At 34.9% G+C, this 16436-nt stretch overlaps 1 protein-coding gene across 1 annotated transcript; it reads left to right on the top strand.

Annotated features, from left to right (window-relative positions):
- The first annotated feature begins 4776 nt into the window (after positions 1–4776).
- Positions 4777–5966, top strand: LOC147550577 (early nodulin-93-like). Its single transcript, XM_086672318.1, has 3 exons — positions 4777–5165; positions 5410–5471; positions 5594–5966. Exons 1-3 carry the CDS (start codon positions 5084–5086, stop codon positions 5774–5776), a joined length of 327 nt encoding a protein of 108 aa, XP_086528444.1. The 5' UTR covers positions 4777–5083; the 3' UTR covers positions 5777–5966.
- Positions 5967–16436: the final 10470 nt, after the last annotated feature.

The raw sequence follows: 16436 nt of genomic DNA, 5'->3' as shown, positions 1-16436 counted from the left end.
ACGATTAATCCCTTGATAGAGATACAAAACTGAAACCCAAGTTAAACTTTAAGCTATGTTCGGCGCGCGGGAAAGGAATGCAATTACTAGCAATAACCGTAATGTGATTCACAATAATCACAATACTTTATTGTTTGGCTTGGTCAGGAACAACGGGATCTCTTCAGTTATTCCCCTTCTCAGGGAGAACCTATTGTGCTAGGAATATGATCCCTGATACATTCCTTCGTATCAGAAACAATTATGGAATGTGGCTTATGGTAATCGCGTTATATTCACGCGTCCCTAACATGGCTAAATGGCGGTTTGATAAGTAGTTCATGTTAGGGTGTAAAATAATTCTCCCACGATAATACTCTAATCACTTTTTCGACAATGATCCATTATAGACCGTTTTATTTAATATGTATATATAGCATGTACTAGTACCCCTGGCAGGAGGTATATACTTCATTAAGACATGCCCACTCAAAAACAACATTTATACTGCATAAACAAGTATTTCATTGCTTTAAGAGTAAAAAAAGAAACTGTTTAGAGTGGAGAAGCGAAAGAAGAAGAAACTCTAATCGAATTTTACAAAATTCACATAATTGAACGACTACTTTGGTGGGAGATCATTTTCGTGAAGCAGCGAAAGCCAGACCATAAGTCACGGTGAATCATCTTCTTCAAAATATTGAACTGGAATTTGTTTGGGAGACTGAAGAGTCGAAACGCGCTCGAACTCAAGATTTTGATATCTAATTTTCACTTGGTCCCAATTTCTCAATCTCTTTACCCAATTGCAATTCTTGAATGGACATGATCACATGACACACTCTTTTAGTTCCCAACGTTCATACCCTGACTTTTCCTGTAATTCTTCAGTCCACGGATTAATACTTTGGCTCAAAGTAAGGTTTGAAAGAAATACAATTGAAGCAGCAAGCACAGACGGCAAATATCGGAGACAGTCGTAATCCATCAACACAACTTCCCCAAATACTCGTATAATAATTTCAATTTCAAGTTGGAGTTTTTGGATTCCGACGAATTTCTATTGTCAACTTCGTGTAGGTGGTCAGATAACCCATTTCGAAATTGAGAAATTTTAGAATCAATATTTTCCATTTCTGATATTTCTTTCACAGTCAGGCTCCCACGGCCCCGAATTAAGCATCTACTTTAATCTGAGATTGTATGGGATTTTTCTCGTTAAAATAAAAGTACATGGGTTCGAACCCCACCGGCCACCACCCTATCCTTTTACGATTTTTTGACTAATTCTTTTTGGGAAGTTTACAAGCACTTCTCTTTAGTGTCAAAAGCGTCTCCTTCCTTCACAAACTTCCTCAAGGGGAGGTGCCACCAATCACCACTACTAAGGCCAAACGAATTTTAGATTGACATATTTTATCCTTCTTTGATTTTTTTTTTTTTGTTGAGAAATCCCTCTTTGATTTGGTGCAAAGAATTTGACCAAGTTTTGGTAAAGACATGGTTTTACAACGAGTGCTCTATGTTTCTGAACCCTCTGCAACTCTCTCTAACTTCCCCTCTAACTATTTTTCTCTCTGTTACTATCTCTCCTTTTTTTTTTGTTGAAATATTACTATCTCTCCTTAATTCTCAAAACTGAAAATACCATGGATAATATATTATAATTCTAAAATAGACACACTAAAACCCCTTCAAATGAACTCACTATGTTAAGTTTGTAACCATTTAACTCAAAACTAATCGACAATGAATGGAGAAGACCTAGACATTATATTATTAGTCGGTAAGTACTCCTTTATTCATGTGAGACTATTCTCACACGCCTCTACACGTGAAACGTTCTTCGAGTCTGCTACATGTTTTTTTTCTTTTTGAGTAATGTGTAGTACGTGTGGCTTTTAAGCTTATCATGTGTGGGCCTAACTCTGATATCATGTGAAGTTTGTGACCATCTAACTAAAAATCAATTGACAATGAGTGGAGATGACCTAGAAATTATATTCTTAGTTGCTAGATACCCCTTTTTCTCACACACTAAAACCCCCTAAAACGAATACACAGAAGTTTGTGTTCCTTGTAGTGCTGAATTGCAAAAAAAAGTAGAGAGAGAACGATCATTAGAGAAAAAGAGATTTCATATTGTCCGAGAGAGTTTTGTGATATCAACCAAAGAAATTTGGAAGAAATTGCTCTGACAAGATTTTCGGATAAAAGGTGAAGTGTGTGTACAAGTAATGTGCCAATTGTAAAACTAGTTTGGAGTGTGAACTGCGTCCCAGCTTAGCTTAAATGTAGTAGCGTGGCCGAGATTTTCGGGGCCCTTCTTATGATGTGAGAACTAAAAAAAATTTATGTGATATAATAGATGAATATTTAAATAATTTGTCTGAAGATTTTTTTTCATAAAATATCATGAAATACATATGTTTATGTAAAAAAATACTACTATCTCTATTGTAACATACCTTTCAAACTTTATAAACTAGATTATATAACTCGAAAACAAATGATCTCACTATTTGAAAGATGCGAGTTTTATAAATTAAAACAAATACTTACACAAATTAAGCATGACGCAAAATTAGATGCAACAAATAGAAAACAATATGAAAAAAAAATCATCATAAAAACATAGAAAGTATATATACTAGAGAAAGAAGATGTGAAAACCTATTACATATTAGAGTGAGAAAAAGAGAGGTAATAGTAAAAATTAGTGAGTGGAGCGGCCTCTAGAATATATATGAAGAGGGTTATGAAATCATAAAACTGGGCCTCTTATTTACTAAATGGAGGCGCCTAAACTTTATAGAGGTATGGCTGGCTATAGAATCTGAAATTTAATAAAACTCAAATGATATAAAAGTCAATTGTAAAACTAGTTTGGAGTGTGAACTGCGTCCCAGCTTAGCTTAAATGCAGTAGCGTGGCCGAGATTTTCGAGGCCCTTCTTATGATGTGAGAACTCAAAAAAATTTATGTGATATAATAGATGAATATTTAAATAATTTGTTAGAAGATTTTTTTCATAAAATATCATGAAATACATATGTTTATGTAAAAAAAATACTACTATCTCTATTGTAACATACCTTTCAAACTTTATAAACTAGATTATATAACTCGAAAACAAATTATCTCACTATTTGAAAGATGCGAGTTTTATAAATTAAAACAAATACTTACACAAATTAAGCATGACGCAAAATTAGATGCAACAAATAGAAAACAATATGAAAAAAAAATCATCATAAAAACATAGAAAGTATATATACTAGAGTAAGAAGATGTGAAAACCTATTACATATTAGAGTGAGAAAAAGAGAGGTAATAATAAAAAATTAGAGAGTGGAGCGGCCTCTAGAATATATATGAAGAGGGCTATGAAATCATAAAACTGTACCTCTCACGCATAGGATAAACAACGGACCAACTGAGCTACGAACAATATTGTAGAATAAATTGGCTCGTCACCTAAAAGTTGGTTCTTTAGCATAACAAAAAATGGGACCCTTGGATAGAAGGGGGCCCGGTGCCGCCGCACCAGTTGCACCCCCTCACCCACGCCTCTGCTTTAATGTCTATTAATATTGCGAGGTACAAAAGACTATGACCTTAGCCTAAAATTTACGAGAAACGCTAAAAAACAAGAAAAATTAGATAGTGAAAGAGAAATCTTATTATTGTTTGTCGTGATACGTACTTTATTAAATCAGATCCATTGAAAGTTTGAACTACCACAAACCGCATAAATTTCTATCTTTTTTTTGTTGCATAAATTTCTACCTAGAGCATGCATTTTTTTTAGAGTTACTTTTGATTTTTGAGAACTTATTAGCACTTAGCAAGGTGAGATACCAAACATGTTCTTTTGTGGAATTGTGGGATCCCTACCCTAGTATCCTTAGGATCGCACATATCTCGAGAAATCTTTTTTATTTCAATTTGTAATTCTTGGATTCTACATTATAATCTTGGGAGGACTAAATCCACCTGATCCACTCAATCTCACGTGCAAACATACAAAGTATCTGGGAATTCCATTTTTAGATTTAAATAAATAATTTTATATTTATAATTATTAAACTAAAAAGTACATAAATTAGTACTAATTAAATTGGTTTAATTTAATTAATTGAGTAAATGATGAAACTATTGGCTTCACATGAAAACCAGAAGCAAGAAATCCATCAAACTCTGTGTACTGTATTACCACTAGATACTGGTTACTGTTTTCCCACAGAATATTGTTCACTTTAAGCCGTTGATTTCAGATACTTCTACACGTGTTATCATACGGATAATCCATGTAGATTACCACAAAAAAGCACCTGACTGGTACCCATGGTTTTCTTGTAAACCACCTCTGTTCAAGTTTGTAAGCATTTGGCCCTCCAAATTTGTAAGTGGAGATGTATTTTTACAAAAATGCCCCTTTATTTATAGGCCCCCATAGAAGGGAGAAACCATATACTCTCCCTATTTTGGATATTGGACATAGGTTAAATTAGTACCCAAATTGGAAAATATAAGGTTACAATTTCTATTACATACCTAGATATAGATGATTAGTACTTGATACGCAAATGCTACCCACATTTTTAATATGTTTCCGTAATAATTCATTATAGTATAGAGCTGCAACCGCACAAGAATCAGAACTAAATTTTTTAATAGTATGTATAAATGTATAGGGTCTATGCTAAAGTGAGAAATGAAAAGGGTATTTTCGGTATATATTTAAAATATTTACATAGTGGGCAGGTTAAAACCAGTGGGGGCAAGTGAATGACAATACTCCAGGGGGTCCAACCGACCTCAACGGTTACCCAAAGATATAAAAAAACAACCAACTCCTCCCTGACGTTACAAATCCAAAACTAGCAAAAACCATCAAACTCATCACATCCAAACAACACTCACACACAGAATCTCTCTCTCTCTCTAAAAACCAAGTTTATAAATACACCACCCTATCCATCATATATTTCCATCAACCTTTCCTTGCTTTCCCAACTCAATTCAACTACAAATATCCCCATATTCCATAGCTCTACTTTCCAAGTCTCTAACTTCTCTCTATACATTGATATAGCAAAAAATGGCAAAAAATGTAGCTCAATCTCCACTTGAGATCAATTCTTTTGATCACAGACTTGCCATGGCCAAGAGATGCTCTCATGGTAATCACTCTCTCTAGATTTCTTTCATTCAATTTTACTTTCTTTATATAATAAAAAAATTTGTGCTACAATACCAACACTAGTGCAACAGATCCCATCAGAACTCCGAAATTGAGCGTATTTGGACGAGTGCAGTACTAGACTGAGTGATCTTTTGAGAAGTAGTCCTCTTATTACAGTACCCCTTCAATTAAAAAGTTGTATCACAAAAAAATTAATGGTGTTTTTGTTGTTTGTTGAACAGAGGGTGTTGTTGCAGGAGCTAAAGCTGCTGTTGTTGCTAGCATTGCTGCTGCTATTCCCACTGTAAGTTATTATTATTATTTTTTTGGCTCATCAACATTTTTGTTATCCAAAACGGGTTAATCCTGGAACCAATTAATAAAAGAACCGGAACCAAATCTAATTGATTGAATATTGAATTACAGTTTGCTAGTGTGAGGAAGTTTCGATGGGCTAAAGCTAATCTAAATCCAACTGCTCAAGCTCTGATTATCTCCACTGCTGCCGGAGCTGCCTACTTCATAGTAGCTGACAAGACTGTTTTGGCATCTGCAAGGAAGAATTCGTTCAAGTATGGTGGTGGTGAAGGCTCCATTAATGAAGCATGATTAATTATGAGATTAAGAAGTTTGATTATGCTCCTAAATGAGTTTAGGGTTCTTTTATGTTTTATTTGATGATTAAAAGAGAACTAGTAATGTTGTAGTATTAAAAGCCTTTTTTAAAGGTAAGCTTAGGCCTGTAAGCCCCATGAATGTACATAAATAAATAAAGTTGAAGTCTTTTGGTCATATAAAACTAATTTTGTGACTAGCTAGCCAGCTCTTTTGTTGAGAAGTAATTAGTAATTTATAGAAAAATAATTATCTATGTTTTAAGTATGTTTTTAATTACATAAGAATTATGTTACTCAAGGGTCAAGAGTTGTGTCAATCAAGACTTGAGAGTTTAGAAAATCAAAAGTTGGAAGTTTGCAAGTCTAAGAGTCTAGGAGTTATTGTAATAGTTATGTCTATCATCTATGATCTATATAAATAGATGTCTTTGTAATGAGAAGATATCAAGCAAAAATAAAAAACAACATTCAACAATAGCATCTATTTCAATACAATTTAAGTTTAGCAATTATCTTCTTGTTAATCTTCTTGTAAGAACAAGTAAAGCACCCAACAGTTTTCTCTTTTGGGGTATATATATATTGTTCAACTGTTACTGTACCACCACCCCCACCACCTGGAACCACCACTTTGTTCAAGTTTTAATCTACGACCACCTGAGACACCAATGGTGGCGTTGGGTAGTAATTAAGGGCAATAGTAATGAAGATGAAAACAAAAAATAAAACATAGGGTATTTGGTTGCGTCTATAGACACCCTCACTTTTAGCACCCCCACAGATTGGATCAGTCTTAAGTAGGGTTGGGAATTCGGTTTGAAAACCTCACTTTTAGCACCCCCACAGATTGGATCAGTCCTAAGTAGGGTTGCGAATTCGGTATGAAAACCCGAATTCGCCCACGTCCGCAAAGGACCGCGACCGCCCGTGACTGAATCAGGCATGACCTGTCCGACCGAGAAGGATCTAGCGGACGGTCACAGACAAAATGGCTGACAGACCGACCAACTGCCCGACCATATACCTGCCCGTTTATTACGAACCAAACGGTTTGCAGTGATAGGGGTGGGAATTGGGCGAGCTCAGTCGGGCTCGATCTCTTGTTTCTCGGGCACGGGCGGATCATACTCGAGAGTGAAATGTCCGATCGAGATATCAGGCATTTCGTGCCAGAAAAATATAGGCCCGCGGCCCGGTTCTGCCCGAGAGCCCGCTCGGGCTCTAACGGGCTCGGACAGACGAGTCGCGGGCCTTTTGAGCCGAACCAGGTGAGTGCAAAGATACCTCACTAGCTGAGTCATTGGGCTACGTCCAAAGATACCTTGACCTGTATTCCGAACTCCTCTCTTATATAACTCATTCTTCCTTCTCCCGCCTTCTCCTTCTTCAGTGTGGGACTAAAAAATCACACAACTCTCTCAGGGCCGTGGCTGATAATTTAGGGGCCCAGTGCCAAACTTTTACTTTGGCCCTTTTATACAAAAAAAAGAAGTAAGCGAAGTAAAAGAAATACGTTACACGTAAAGTAACAACCACAAATTTTAAAAGAATTTATCTGTAAAAAGTCATATTAAATCATTATGACATTGTTCTCTAATTGACCTAACATTCTTCGAAATTAAATTTCTCTCTTGGGAAGACATTTACATAAAATTTGGGTTTTAACGTTGCCATCTCATGCAATCCGAAATTAAAATCTAGAAAGATAAATGTGATAAAGAATAATGAGATTTGCAAATTAGGTGTGTGTGTGTATATATATGTATTTGAGTATTAAAATTAAAATACTTAAATAAAGCCAATAAATAAGATTAGAGCAGGAGGGTTGGCAGTTGGCTGTTAGGAAAAAAAGAGCAAAAAAGGACCCCAAGGCATCACGAACATATCTTGAAAATCTTACCAACGTGGCTGTCATGCTTTTTGCAATACCCCTAACTCGTTATGTTTTAGAGTAATTAAAGAAGCTCAATAGCTCATCAGTCATCACCAATGGGCCCCTTGCTGTGAGGGGCCCAGTGCGGGAGCACGACCCGCACTGGGCCTTCCACGGGGCTGAACTCTTTACTTAGTTCTTTATACTTCCTAGAATCCTAGTAATAGTAGTAGTAAACAATCTAGACAGAGAGAGGAAAAATGAGATCATGTGATGGAATTCTCGAAACAAAAAGCAGAGAAATCGAATATATGACTTTTAGTAGGATGTTTGAATTATTGGTCATTAAGAGATGCTGAAAGGGTTCATGGGCGGATTCTGAAATCTGGGTTTTATGAGGAATCCGTTTTATGTGGTAAGCTTATTAATTTTTATTTTAGTTTTGGCGATTAAATGACTTAATCAAGGTGTTTGATGATATGTCTTAAATAAGTTTATCTTCTCGGAATAATGTGATTTCCATGTTGCTTACTAGAAAATTGTATTCCAGGGTATTAGATTTATTTTCAAGAATGATATCGAAAAATGTAGGCCCCATTAACGCTACTTTCGCTAGTATTCTTAAAGCATGTGGTGGTGATAATTTTGATTTCCAATATGTGAAACAGATACACTCTAAGTTAATTCGTTATGGTTTCGCTAATGATTCAATGGTTTGTAAGCCTTTGATCGACTTGTATTCGAAAAACGGGTTCGTTAAGTCAACTAGATCAGTCTTCGAAGAATTTGGTTCACGGGATAGTGTTTCTTGAGTTGCTATGATGTCAGGGTTCTCTCAAAATGGCCATGAAGAAGAAGCTATATCAATCTTTTTTGTCAAATGCTGGAAACCAAACCCAGTTGAATTTGATTCAGTTTTTAATCGAAGTCGACATACATTTGCACATTTTCTTTTGGCAGTCCTGATATTATTCCTATCTTATTCCACTAAAAGAGTGTAGTTCCGTTCTCGTAGAATGCAATGAAAATGATATGTTTTAAGTATTGTAATTTTACTTGTACCATGTGATCAAAAAGAGTAGTTTGTCTTCGACTTTTAGACTTCGAGAAAAAAATTGCACTGTTTTAAGAATGGAAGATGTAAGAAAGTTCAGTACAAATCAAAGAATTTGCCTAAGTAACTTATCCATACCACATTTGGTACTAAAAAGATGGTAAGAAAGTTCTTTTTGAGTGGAAGATGTTAATTAATTCATTTCTAACCTCTTACTAATATTTACAGGAATGGATCTCCTATGGAAAGATTTAGACGAGAATATTACTAGCCTTTATGTTAGGATCCTATGGTTCATATGAAAAGCGAGATGCGAAAAATATTTTACTTCACAGGATCAAACACCTATGCAAATTATTAACCGTATCATAGGAGATGCAACTACCTCGGAGACCAAAAACACAATCAAAATCACAACAAGTTAGATACCATGGAAACCGCCAGTAACCCCGTTCATCAAAATTAATGTTGACGCCTCCTTCGCCTCTTTGACATAACCAGCAGGAATTGGATGTATTATGCACGATGACCAGACAGAATTCATTGCAACGTTAGCGGACACGATCAGAGGGCAGAATGCAGAAGAATGCGAATGTTGTGCAATTATTGGCGCAAAGAATTGGGCGAAAGATCTCAAGATTCAATACCTTCACATTGAGAGTAACAACCAAAACCTGATCCGTCATCTATTTCACAAGCAAACATCGATCCAATGGCAGTCTGAGAAACACATGGACACCATCGACAATCTCAAAATCAACTTCGACATCATCATGTTCTCCTACACCCCGAGACTGAGCAACAACCAGGCGGGCAAATTAGCAAAATGGGGAAGGCAAAACCAACAAAGGCGTACCTGGCACTCCGTCGAAGACCTCGCCAACTATTTTAGCTTGTAGTTCTTTTCTATTTTTCATCTCCTTCAACAAAAAAAAGAAAAAACTTCCTTCTTTTGTTCTCACCTATATGGGACTAAAAAAAGAAGCAAAATATTTTCTTGGCCGATCCCTCTTGAGTATTGACTGCCCATGTGGCATGGTCAATGACTATTGACCGTGTCACATGGTCTCTATGATCAAATTAGATACTTACATATTTTCTTTTTGAGGTAATTAAGCACAAAAAGTTTTAACTCTATACCCCGTGATATATATTTTTTTATTTTATTTTTGTGCTACAATCGCCGTGTCCCATGAGTCAACCAGCACTGTCACACCACCATATCCCGTAACACATTCAACACCACCATTATAACTCTATCACCATTGTCACTCTGATCGGACCCCATGACTTAACAACTACTATAACTAACACTATACCTCCACCAACATTACCACGACCATATGTCCAATGACTCAACCACCAAGACCACCACCATCATACCCCATACATCGACCACCACTACCTCCATACCCTCGTCGTCTCAACCACTACCACCACAACTATCCCCCATACCATATTATATATTCAACTATCACCACCTCCTATGTACGATCATAAGCTCCATATGTCAACCACTGCCGCCACAACTATTTGGCATGCCCTATTATTCAACAATCACTGCCACCATCACCACCACCTCCTTACCACCATCACCTCCATACCTCAACCACTACCACTAAAATCATTCTCCACACCGTATTATTCAAGGACCTCTACCGCCACCACCCCATCCTACTCCCCACTACCACCGCCACTACAAACCACTATCATACATGAATGCATGTTTGTATATTTGTATACATATATTTAAAGATAAGGGAGCAAGAGGAGATGTTTTTTTTGTTGAAACAAGAAGGGGAGATGTTATGTATGTGCAAAGGCGGAGCCAGAATTTAGAGTAGGGACGGGCTGAAAGATGGTGTCAAAGAAAGCTACCTATTATATTAAGAATAAAAGAGTGTAAATCGATTTCTTTTTTGTATTTAGTAAAAATCAACAAAATGGTCATAATTCTAATGAGATTGCGAAATCATTTAAACTAAACAAACTAAGACCTTAGACAGCTATAACTGTCAGGACTCTAGTAAACTTTGTAAATTCGATTTAAGAAAAGTTGATGTACAGAACAAGCTTTTCGAAAATGTCGTTTTAGCATAAATAAATTTGATGTAAATTGTGTTTGATGTGGGCAAAAAAGAAGAATCTGCTAAAAGAGGTTCAAGTTAGCTTAAGATTCCTTCAACAAAAAAAGAAGGTTAGCTTAAGATAAAATTTATAGTTAAAGAGAATGTATATAATATATAAATATTCAAAAACACCCTCAAATGAAATACACTAGTAAGTTTTTATTCAAAAAACAAAATGGGGAGGGGTGAAGTTAAACATTATAGACGCTCTGAAAGGAAGAAATTCAGAACACCATTGGACAACGTAGGTTCCAATAGACCAATTAATGAACAGTCGAAAACATTTTCACGAGTTGAATTTTAACCTCATAGGAAGAAATGCAAACAATAGAACGGATAGATTAGTTAAATTAACTAGGAAAACAGGTAAATCTATCCATGTGGATGAGAGACATCCTGATGATCATCAAGTTGTAATGAACATTAATGTTATTGAATAGATTGATGATTACCTCATAAAATAAAATAAAATAAAATTAAACTGGACACCACCACTTTGAGCAATCATCAGTGTACCACTTGGCCAAATCTAATCAAACTGCAGGTTTCCACTAATATCTCTACCTCTGGCCTCTTTGTATGTGTAACATTTTTGCTTTACAAAATAAGACTTTTGAATGCCAAAATACATAGTTTTCACCAACTCTTTAGTTCCACATTGATGGTGTCAAAGAGATAAAAAAGCAAGGGGAGATGTTATATATATATATACTAGGCATAACCCCCGCACTACGTGCGGGGGCAATGCCCCTTATGAAATTCAAATATTGGGGAAATGAAATTGAGATACGTAGAACTGGTTACAATTTTTATTTATCTAACACATTGTATGTAACTATGGATACAATACATTATATCATAAATGAGTTGAGAACTATTCGTTTTTGTGTTCCAACAATAAAAATATCATCTTGTCGAAACAAAGTTGTATATGTGATGTACATGATAAAACAAATACAAATTAGACAGTAAAGTAAGAATATCTATAGTTTATAATGAAATTCGAATCTCAAACGTAAACTCCAACCTCCGTATGCTTGAGAAATCCCCTAAATTTGTTTTTCTTCGATATATTTGAAACTACAAAGTTGAAAAAAGTAAATAATAAGAATAAAATACAAACATTTGCTTTACATTCACCTGTAGACATAATAAAATTGTGTTATAAGTTATGATCAGTCACAGTATTCTCCTTAGTTGTCTTCACACAAACAATTACTTGCAAGGAAAGTAAATAATTGTTAGGAGGTGCAGAAGGGTGGAAGAATGGAGAAGAAATTTAGCAGAATATACTTCAATGAAGAGGAAGGGCATACGTAACATGTTGTTAAGCAGCAATTAGTACAACCATGGGCGTTCCGAATTTGGAAAGATTACACGTTGCAGACTTAGGTACAACTTGAAACTCAAACACCACAATATTAACTTAAAGATATGCATCAATCTGCCATTAGCACGCCATAAATCGCCGAGGATGAGAGGCACACTTTCAAGTTATAGCAGCCATCCTGAAATTGTTCAACAAAGCTCATAATGATAGGTTTTAGAGTGAGAAACAATAAATCTGCGGAGATTTGTGCCCCCAATAGACATGTACAGGTATTTTCAAGCAAACTTGTCAACATCACCTCGTTCACAATAAGAACTAAAGACAGAAAAACCATTGAAAATAATTGGATTCACATTGCGTAATCCTGTTTACTTGGCCAACACCATCCTCACAAACTCCTCATAGTTTACTTGGCCATCCCCATCCACATATATTTCTCTGATCATCTCGCCCACTTCTTCATCAGTCAATTTCTCCCAGATTTGTCATCACATGCCTTAGCTGCTCCATGTTGGTATAAAAAACAAATACAATTTATTATGATAGGATATCTTCCAATGGTCGGAAAATATTTTGATAACTTAGTGTCTTCTGTAATACATATTATAAGTTTTGATGTAAGAGCTCTTTGCTCGATTGGTGCACTCTTTACACCATTGTCAATATATTATAGACCTTTAAGAAAAAAATGCAAAACCACAATGTACACAAAGTATGAAGAACCCAATTTTGTATTGTTTTTGTAATAATAAAATGAACAAATAACGATCATACAAATATATAAATGAATCAATAGGGCCTATCTCTGCAGCTGAAATGACACCATTACGATCCTTGTCAAAAACCTTGAAAGCTTCCTTGAGTTCTTCTTCGGAATCAGTATCCTTCAAGAGTAGAAATAGAAATTTTAACCATGTCAACATAATTATTCTGAAATTTTTAAATTTAATTGAAGAAAGAAAACGTGTATTACTTCTTCCAAACATTCATGATCTTAAATTTCAAATACACAAATAAATCAAGTGAAACAAATATAACAAAACATTAAGATATAATATTTTCATGAAGAAAGAAAAAGAGGCGAAATTTAATGGGTAACAACTATACCTATATGGGTTTAGAATCACTATTATGGTGTTCCGTGACAAAATGTTATAGATGAAATTTTTTTTTGGATTTGAATGAAAGAAACACCATTCGGACGCTAACCGATTAATATGTAGGGTTTGTAAAGACTTTGCGACCTTAAAAGTGGAGTCAAACTCCATATGGTTGAGATATTAGTTGGAAATATATTTTCTCCAATAATCAAAATTCAAAACTACAGAATTGGTAAATTAAATAATAATAATGAAATACATATCTATCCCTAGAAAAAGTTACATAAAATAAATTTTCAAGTGGATTTTGGAAGAAATCTATTCTAGCGACATGTAGACTGTAATGAGAACAAACAATCCAAGTGACGTTTCCATATCTAATGTTCTAGAAGAAGGTATTTAAAAAAAATCCATTACCAATTATAAAATGCATGGAGTAGTTCACTTAGCGTTAAAGTGACCTGTAGATATAAAGAAATTGCGTTATAAGTTATAGATTGCCCACAACACTCTGTTTAGTTGTGGTTCGTAACGTGAATAATTAGAGTATCAAGAAGGATAAATGTCAATGATTGTCAGATGATGCATAATTGTGGGAAAAGACGAAGAAATTTAGTAGACTACACTTTAACGGATAGAAGGTTATATGTAGCATCCCAATAAGGCGTAGCACCGGACGTGACCAGTTTCGAAAGATAGACATTACAGTTGAACATGTGTTATGTCTTGACGGAAACAATAAAAAATTTTAATTACAGTAATAGAGACCAAAAAAGTACTTAAATATACTAAAGATTCCATGTCTTGTGTAATAAAATACCTAATGACTTGTGTAGTTGAATAGTACTTTTGTTGTCCTATTGAGTTTGAAACGAAAACGCTTTAGTTATGTTCTTTACTTATGGTGATTGTAAACATCCATACAAATGCGTATGAAATTAAATTTAAGCGACAACCCAAAGAGACCAATGTGGCTATAAGACGACCTTGTTAACTATAGCTGAACTAAAATTAGGAGTTGCATTGATGGATTTATTGAGTAATTTGAAACTTGAACATAACAAGACTAAACTAAATATATGGATAAAAGAACCCTTTGCTGCACCAAATGTTTCAACTTGATTTTATGGCACCATGATAACCTACATTAAATTTAAGCGACAACTCAATCAGACCAATGTAGCTATAAGACGACCTTCTTAACTGTAACTGAACAAAAATAAGGAGTTGCATTGACGGAATTGTTGAATAATTTTAAACTTAAACATAACAAGACTAAACTAAATATATGGATAAAAGAACATTCACGATGTTCGTGGTAACCTACAATTTTTTTAAAATGAAAACAATTAAAGAGGTAAAAAAATAATATAACAGATAAGTAAAGTTAGTGTGTCGTACAGAAAATTAATGATTCAACCTTTGTGTGAAGCCAAGCAACTACAATAAGAACATTCACGATGTTCGTTAGTACGTTCCGATCAGGAGGAAGATATACATATCTAAAATGGGAAGGATGTTAATGAGGACTGAGGAGAACATGAAACTAACTTTTATGACAAACCAAATAATTTATTTCACTATTAGATGACTGGATCAAGAAATGAGGATGTCTTCACAATTTTACAATGAAAACTCATTACCAAAGAAAGGAGAAGGAAGTAACATACTCAAGATGAGGAAGAAATGTGTATTCCACGACAATCTTGTAGCTATAGGTTCACTAACAGGAAGAGACCCCATATTGACTCCCCTACTTTGGTTTCCAGTAAAGCCGACATCTTTGGTCAACTATGCAGGTAGACAACTCGAGTCCTTCACAACTTGTGCTTCATTTTGTTGATCCTTATTATCTGTTGATATTGGCTTAGTTGCTGAATAAAATTTGACTAATTTGCTTAATGTCAGGTTGGTACGTAATTTAGGGGGAAGACTTCTTTCCCTACTAAGTTACCAAAGAAATGGAAAACTAAAGAGAAATTTCTTCTCTTTTCCTAACCGTAAAAGTTAATCAAACAAAAATTAAAGGTAATAAGAGCAAAACATATATGTACTTGTTTAGTTGTCTTTTGCTTCATAAGTCAAGTTTTCATCTTTGAAATCCACAAATGCAATGTTCCTTAGCCTCAACATAACAATAAAGACCGGTCAAGCGGATGAATATTGAATGCAAAGTCCCACCTAAATAACCCAACCAGTAAATATATAATTTGCAGGCATGTATGGAAGGTTACCAATTTATAGTTCATGGATCTTATAGGAACAAAGGTAGGATTTCATTTTTTATTTATTTTTCATGCTCCTCTTTGCATTAATATGCTGGCGGTTTACTACAATAATCAGGACATCGGTATTCAGAATGACCACCAATATCAATTAGAAGCAAAATCGAACATCCATGTGAAAAATTAATATATTTGAACATGATTTACTCAAAACGGCTTACAAGAACAATCTAATTGATAAACAAAAATTTATAGACTAATTCGAACTATGAGGTTGTTATGGGAGGAGAGCGATACCTTCCTCCAGAGCAAAGACAGACAAAGGAAGCACCGTAGTGATCAGAAAAGAGTCGAGAGAGTTTCTCGTGATCAGGAGATACCGAAAAAAGGGTCCCTCCTAATAGTGAATCTTCTTCTTGTCCTCATGTCTACATTGGTGTTGTCTGCATCTGATGATGAAATTAATTCATTTGCTACCGCTGCAATGGAAGAAATACATCCAGGAGAGAAATCAATAATAAGCAGTTGATTAAAGTTAACAAAAGAAAGTCATACCAAATGAGAACGTGAAGAGATTGTTGTCCATTGCCATATATTATCCGAAATGAAATTTGATTGAAAACGTCGAAATTTTGTTCAAGTAGTTGTCCTGTTACACCATCAATGACTTCACATAAGAATAAATAATCTCGTAAGCAATTGATATAACTGGAACATAAGAAATTTAGGCAACAACAATCTGCGAGTATCAAACCTACAACCTCTTTTAGTTAGAATCGGTTGCACGCCCATTAGAGTACAACCCATTTGCTATATAAAGAAGCTTTGAATCGGTAACAATCAATTTTCTAATGTAGATCTGAGAGGATGAAGGATAAACTGTGTAAATTATAGCCAAGATACAGTTATAGAATAGTTCTATATTCAAACAAAGTTGTTCC

The sequence above is a fragment of the Eschscholzia californica genome, unplaced genomic scaffold, assembly GCF_041429995.1.
Source record: "Eschscholzia californica isolate CP2 unplaced genomic scaffold, dmEscCali1.0.p SCAF_3, whole genome shotgun sequence".
NCBI classification, from domain to species: Eukaryota; Viridiplantae; Streptophyta; class Magnoliopsida; order Ranunculales; family Papaveraceae; genus Eschscholzia; species Eschscholzia californica.
The sequence above is the reverse complement of the archived record's forward strand: the minus strand, read 5'-3'. Positions and strand labels throughout refer to the sequence as shown.

Bases quoted from the DNA above. Each gene is read 5' to 3' on its own strand.
- LOC147550577 (XM_086672318.1), top strand. From the start codon at position 5,084: ATGGCAAAAAATGTAGCTCAATCTCCACTTGAGATCAATTCTTTTGAT. The intron at 5,166-5,409 runs GTAATCACTCTC...TTTGTTGAACAG, and splicing joins GGCCAAGAGATGCTCTCATG to AGGGTGTTGTTGCAGGAGCT. The intron at 5,472-5,593 runs GTAAGTTATTAT...ATTGAATTACAG, and splicing joins TTGCTGCTGCTATTCCCACT to TTTGCTAGTGTGAGGAAGTT.